Source organism: Megalops cyprinoides, chromosome 1, assembly GCF_013368585.1.
Source record: "Megalops cyprinoides isolate fMegCyp1 chromosome 1, fMegCyp1.pri, whole genome shotgun sequence".
NCBI classification, from domain to species: Eukaryota; Metazoa; Chordata; class Actinopteri; order Elopiformes; family Megalopidae; genus Megalops; species Megalops cyprinoides.
Genome location: NC_050583.1, coordinates 5,870,135 through 5,877,544, shown reverse-complemented (window position 1 = coordinate 5,877,544; position 7,410 = coordinate 5,870,135). Strand labels below are relative to the sequence as shown.

At 47.4% G+C, this 7,410-nt stretch overlaps 1 protein-coding gene across 2 annotated transcripts in view; it reads left to right on the top strand.

Moving 5' to 3' along the window:
- LOC118776993 (noelin-2-like) overlaps positions 1 to 6,912 on the top strand; it is a 71,593-nt gene extending 64,681 nt beyond the window's left edge. For both annotated transcript variants that reach the window (XM_036527687.1, XM_036527678.1), the window contains exon 6: positions 5,972 to 6,912. In XM_036527687.1, coding sequence (XP_036383580.1) covers positions 5,972 to 6,649 — 678 coding nt within the window. In that variant the 3' untranslated portion in view covers positions 6,650 to 6,912. The remainder of the gene's footprint in view (positions 1 to 5,971) is intronic.
- The last annotated feature ends 498 nt before the right edge of the window (positions 6,913 to 7,410 follow it).

The window sequence follows — 7,410 nt, the reverse complement described above, 5'->3', positions numbered from 1 at the left end:
TGATTTAAGGGGTAGTTTTGAGGAGGAGATGTGCTCCGGGGGCCCCCGTTTCGTGGCAGGCTGTTATTCACTGCAGGATCCTCGGTCTTTTGTGGTCTGGCAGCAGGGCGACCGTCAGCGCCTGACAGGAGGATTCTGGGAGGTTTGTGCGCCTTTCTGTGGGCACAGGGAAAGAGAGGGATGGCAGGAAGTGAGGCTCTGTCTCACAGCAGTCTCTCGGCCGGTTCTCTGCGCTCAGCCAGCGCTCTTTTTTGCGGTCGGGCTGCGGTCAGTGACTCTGTACCTCGTTAAGGGCGGTAGTGTAGCAGTGGTGAAGAGCAGGGCTCAAAACCCGTAAAGTTGCCGGTTCGATTCCCCACAGGGGCGCTGCTGCTGTACCCTTGGGCAAGGTACTTAACCCAGTATTGCCTCAGTAAATATCCAGCTGTGTAAATGAATAACATGTAAAATTGTGACCTATGTAAGTTGCTCTGGTTAAGAGCGTCTGCTAAATGACAATCATGTGATGTAATGAAATGTGTTTGGCTGAGATCTGCTCCTCCGGTCAGGTGTCCTGCCAGGGTGTCTCCCCTGTTCAGGGCACAGTGACACTGCAGTTTATTGGTTTGATTTATTTTGTTGGGCCGGCGTCTGATGAATTTGATATCGATTCGGCGGTCAGTTTCTGTAAATTTGGAGCCTGTGGTTTCAGCGCCGCTGTGAGGCTCATGTCTGAGGACTGCTTGTTCCACGGCCCTCTCCCTCTTTCTCTCTCTCTCTCCCTCTCTTTCTCTCTCTCTCTCTCCTTTTCTCTCTCTTTCTCTCTCTCTCTCTCTCTGGCTCTCTCTCTCTCTCGCTCCCTCTCTCTTTCTCTCTTTCTCTCTCTCTCCCCCTCTCTCTCCCTCTCTCTCTCTCTCTCCCTCTCTCTCTCTGGCTCTCTCTGTCTCTCTCTCTCAACAGAGCTAGGTGTGTCACACAGGAGTAGGTGGGTCCGGCATACTGCCGCTGTTTTTCTCAGTGGTTAGTGAGAAAAAGGGGACACAGCCTTGTTCAGGGAATTTCTGTGCATGCGTAAAAAAAACGCAGCATTTTGCAGAATCTCAAAAGGGAAAATTTAAGAATGGTGTCCCCCAGAAATAAGGTAACACTACCCCCGAAAAGAATTTCTCATGTCTCAAAACTGTTTCCTACTAAACTACAAAAAAATGTAATTTATTGGTTTAACACATTTGTTATCTCTACCAGTTAGCTTGTACCTTGTCTGGCCAACCATTGAAACCTGGTCATGCAGTGCTTCGAATATTGTTGACTCCTTGTGGTTTTTTGCTTGCGTTGTACTCACAAGTGTGCCTCACTTGTAAGTCGCTTTGGATAAAAGCGTCTGCCAAATGAATAAATGTAAATGTAGATGAGCAGTAATTTTTTTTCCCCCCCATTTCTGTTTTTTATTTCTCTTATCTCTCTCTCTCTCTCTCTCTCTCTCTCTCTCTCCCTCCTTTGGTCTCTCTTTTCTCTCTCTCTCTCAGCTGTGTCTGAGGTGAATCAGGGTCACCCCTCTGCAGCTTTGTCCATGGCCCACTCATTGGGGCTGGATATTAATTACTTGTTTTGACAATATTGCTCGCCGAGCTGCGAGATGATTCACGCTCTGTCGCTATCGCTGCCACTCGATGTGGGGTCAAGAGAAGGGTCAGCGTAAACAAGCCCCCCCTCTCTCTCTTCAGTGTGTTACACACCTAACACCACCCCCCCCACACACACACACACACACCCCCCATGTGTGCCACTCTTTACAGCAGCAGGGAGGCAGGAGATGAGAGATGGAGAGATGGAGAGGAGGGTAATTATGGAGGAGGGGAGAAGTGTGAAGAGAACAGAGATGAGGAGAGCAAGAGAGCTCTCTAATTACATTATGGATTGTTGAACTCTTCCCTGGTTACATCATGGTGACTGTTTTCTAGGTTAGTTTGGTCACCGTCCTCTGGTTTCATCTTGGTTACTGTTTCCAGGTTACAGTTTGGTCACTGTCCCCTGGTTACATCTTCTTTACTGTTTGCAGGTTACAGTTTGGTCACTGTCCCCTGGTTTCATCTTGGTTACTGTTTCCAGGTTACAGTTTGGTCACTGTCCCCTGGTTACATCTTCTTTACTGTTTGCAGGTTACAGTTTGGTCACTGTCCCCTGGTTACATCTTCTTTACTGTTTCCAGGTTACAGTTTGGTCACTGTCCCCTGGTTTCATCTTGGTTACCGTTTCCAGGTTACGTTTTGGTCATTGTCTTCTGGTTACATCTTGGTTACTGTTTCCAGGTTACAGTCTGGACACAGTGTCCCCTGGTTTCGTGTCTGTGACTGTTTCCAGGTTGCAATTTGATCAGTCTTCCCTCATCACATGGTGGTCACGGCTGCAGGTTTCATAGCCTCTGCTGTAAAAGGCCACAGTGCTTTCCAGATCCTCACTCCTCTGCAACACTTCAGACAGAGCAGAAACCCGCAAAATCAGATGTCCTTATATGACCAGCCAGCTCATCACACCGTTGTGTGATAACGGATGCTCGTTGGTCCTGCTGGATTTTTGCATGTGTTTCATGTTTGAGTCTCCGCACCTTGCTTTTACCAGGATTGGTCATGTGTGGCCTCTCCATCACCTGGGGTGCACCAAAGCAAATTTACAGCAGTGTCTTAGCGTCTCCGACCATGGGTACAGACTGCTCCCTCAGACAGTGTAAAAGCCCTCTAAATGCGCAGTTAGGTCTCTTTCCGTCTCTTCCTCCTCCTCCACCTCTTTCTGTTTGGTTCAGCTTTGCTTCATTAGCACCAGAGGCGTACATTTGTGTGGCTAAACCGTGCTAAAGTGATAAACAAATGGAGCAATGCTAATGCAATAGCGCACAAATAAAATAACTACTGCTACCAAAGAGAGCTAATGCTCCTTCTCTCTCACACTCATAGACACACACACACACACACATGCATGCACACATTCACACATACAATCCTTCACTCTCTCAATTCTCCCCCAAGCTCCCGCTGTCTCCCTACCCCTCCTCCCTCAGTCCTGTCACTCTCTCAACCCCCCCCCCCCCCCCCCCCCCACACACACACACACACTTCTCCTTCTCCATCTCTTTCCCTCCCCTCCTCACCATGTCCTCCCCCCTCCTCTCATCTCTCCAGAAATTGCTGTCAGAAAACACAGGGAGAAAAAAAAAGCAGAATTGCAGATGCCTTTTGTACCAACCTGTCTTTCCTGATATCTAGATTTGAGACCTTTTCTTCTTTGAGAACTGCAGAGAGGAACCCTGAGAAAGAGAGAAAGATGTGAGGGAATGGAGGATGTAGGAGGAAAGGCGAGGGTAAAGAGGGAAGAGTAGAGGAGACAGAAAGACAGGCAGGTGAGAGGACAGGAGAAGCTGAAAGGAGGAGATCAAAGGGGAGAGCGTAACTCAAAAAGGAGGGAGAGAATGAGAGAAGAAGAGGAGAGCGGGGAAGAGGGCGCAAGGCATAGAGGAACGGAACGAGACAGAGAGAGATGGAACGAAAGGAGAGAAGAGACGGCATGAAACGGCCAGGATCAAGAGAACGAGAGACTGTGACAGGGTGAGATAAAAGGATTATGATGAAACTTCTCCTTCTGGTGTAGGAGGTCAATTTCATGCCAATTTAATGTAATGAAGAGCTGAGATCGTGGCACATCAAGGTGGAGTGAGACAGGACTGCAGCCCGGCTCCAGCGGTGCTCAACATCTACATGAGCGAATCGACAGCAGTTTTGTGGCTGCCGGGGGTGTCTCTGCTTTTCTCTGGGTGTCTCACTTTGCACAACAGTTCTGTTAGATTCCTAGGCTATGCATACGGCCCCTGTTTAGGGGAGGGGTTGCAGCAGACCCTGGTTCAGAGCAGTGCTGTCAGAAACGGGCACCGACAGTCAGCTAGATCCCTAAAATATGTTACTCGGCTTTAGTCAAGGAGACCCGGCGCTGAATCACCTCATCAGCTGCATCTCCCTCTGTTTAGTCATCAGTGCACAAGTGACTCTCAAACTGCATTTCTGAAAAGTATGGAAGGCAGATAAACCTGATTAGGCAATCAAAATTCCAGTAAATCTGGCTCAGGATATGTAACGTTCCATATGGGCCCTGTATCTGCTGTACAGCACTGAAGAAACCTTCGCCTACACACACACACACACACACACACACACACACATCACCCATCACAAATTCTCTTTTCAAGACAAGACAAGAAAAAGCCCTACAGGAACCATAAAATTTTGAATTGTGAGAAAATGTCTTTAGGGCTCATAGAGGCATCTCATTTATTACAGTTCAGTGCCTGCAAGCCTATACTGAACTATTTCCCCCTCAAATCTAAATCCAAGTCCAAATCCGAATCCAGAATAGCAGCAAATTTCTGGTATGATTTAAACATGCTAGAACTCCCATAAAAACACAAATCCCTACTGAGACAAGGGCCCTGTGGGGCAGCTGGTTCAGAGGCTTTCAAAACCGAAAGGAAGTGTGAATAGTCACATCCAAACAAGCAGCACAGAAAAACAACTGGGAAACAAAAGCAGAAGAAGCAGAACTTTTATCAGAATGTTAAAAGCACACGGCTTCATGCAGGGCCTGTCTGTTGAGAGAGAAGAGAGAGAGCCTGATTGAAAAGATGCGAAGCACTCTGACCTTCTCCATGAGGAGATTCAGCTTCGCACTTTCTGTGCGAACTGTGAGCAGTGCAAAGACACCACACACGCGCACACACAGACACACACAGATAAACATATGTACACACATGCAGACACACACACACACACACAAAGAAAAGTACATGTGCACACACAAGCACACGCACACGCAAACACACACATACACACAGACACACATGCAGGCACACAGATGTGCACAGACACACACATACACACACACACACACACACATACACACACACACACACACACACACACATGCAGGCACACAGATGTGCACAGACACACACATACACACACATGCAGGCACACAGATGTGCACAGACACACACATACACACACACACACACACACACACACACACACATACACACACACACACACACACATACACACACATGCAGGCACACAGATGTGCACAGACACACACATACACACACACACACACACACACACACACACACACACACAAAAGTATATGTACATACACAAACACACACACAAAAGCACATGTACACACACACACACACACACACCAACACTTGACTTGCATACACACACAGGCATGTACACAAAAACACCTGCGCACATAAACCCTCAGAGTCACACACACAGCAAAGCTCAGGGGAAGCTGATGACATTATGACAAATGATCAAAATCACATTGACTAACCACTTTCTATGCTTATCTCTGTGTCCTTATTTCTCTCTCTCTCCCTCCTCCACCCCCTTCTCTCTCTCTCTCTTGCAATCTCTCTCTCTCTCTCTTTCTCTCTCTCTCTCTCGCTCCCTCTCTCTCTCTCGCTCTCTCTCTCTTTCTCTCGCAATTTGCAGTTCAACTTCCTTTATTAGCATAGTAACGATTACATCTGTATTGCACCAAAGCATTTGTAGCAGCATAAAAAATACATGAACAAATGAACAACAAAGGACAATTAGCATTTTTATATATAAAGGACCCCAGCTCACACTTACAATAGAGAAGCAAAACTCTTATTATGTACACACACACATACACCCACACACACACTCACGCACACACACATACACACGCACACAAACGCAAAAACACACACACACACACAAACGCACACACACACATAGTATTGGGCATATGCTATGTATTTTCATAACATATATATTTTGTTGCATTTCAGAATATTTTTATGTTGTTTGTCTTGACCACTCCCTCTCTCCATCTCCTCCTCTTTCCCTCCCTCTATCTCCCTCCCTCCCTCCCTCTCTCTCCCTCCCCTCTCCCCCCCACCCCCCACCCCCCCCTCCAGGTGTGGTCGATGGACGGGTACCTGAAGGGCCGGCGCGTGCTGGAGTACCGCACGCTCAGCGACTTCATGAAGGGGCAGAACTTCGTGCAGCACCTGCTGCCGCACCCCTGGGCGGGGACGGGCCACGTGGTCTACAACGGCTCGCTCTACTACAACAAGTACCAGAGCAACATCATCATCAAGTACCACTTCCGCTCACGCAGCGTCCTGCTCCAGCGCAGTCTGCCCTCCGCCGGGTACAACAACACCTTCCCCTACTCCTGGGGCGGCTCGTCCGACATCGACCTCATGGCCGACGAGAGCGGCCTGTGGGCCGTCTACACCACCATCCCCAACGCCGGCAACATCGTCATCAGCCGGCTGGAGCCGCAGAGCCTGGAGGTGCTGCAGACCTGGGACACCGGCTTCCCCAAGCGCAGCGCCGGCGAGGCCTTCATGATCTGCGGCACGCTCTACGTCACCAACTCCCACCTGGCCGGTGCCAAGATCCACTTCGCCTACTACACAAACTCGTCCAGCTACGAGTACACGGACATCCCCTTCCACAACCAGTACTCGCACATCTCCATGCTGGACTACAACCCCCGCGAGAGGGTCCTGTACACCTGGAACAACGGCCACCAGGTGCTCTACAACGTCACCCTGTTCCACGTCATTAAGACTTCCGGAGATGCCTAGAACGCTTACAGTTTAAAATAAAAAAAACAAATAAAAAATAAATACAATAAAATGAAATAAAAAAGAGTAGAGGAAAGAGAAGGACACTGTGGTGAATCTGGAGAACAGGAGGCCCTGGACTTTTTTTTTCTTTTTTTTTTTACTTTTTAATCTTCATAGAGAGCTATTATTTACAGACAAGAGATTACGCCCAAAATGAGGTCAGGAAAAGATATAAAGCTGTTAGGGATCGATCTTTTAGTTCTTTCTGTGGTGAGTGAGCATGGTGCTTTTTATTTGTGACAAGAAATAAATGTGAAACTTTACCATTTAAAAGTCTTGATGTCAGGCTCATATGTTTTTTTTTTTTTTAATAATGGACGAATATGACATGATTTATGGTACCCTGAGGGGAATAAGTCTTGTGCCATTAACAGAATGTGGATCAATGCTGAACATGGGAATACTATCGGCCTATTATTTACATAGCAGTCAATACAAATTCTCCTAATATTCTCCCAATCATACCTAATATGCTGATGCAGACTTCACACAAAATGAAAAATGTCATTGCTTTCTCCCTAGATACCTTCCTCCTGCATCTGGAATAAGGGTCATTACAGGCCCCAGTGTTTTGATAAAGACAGCATTTATTATGATAGACCCTATGTATCAGTATAGACCCAATTCATTATGAGAGACCCCATATATTAATATAGACCACATGTGTTAATATAAATCCCTGGCTGAAATATAGATCCGCTGCATTAATATAGACCTAG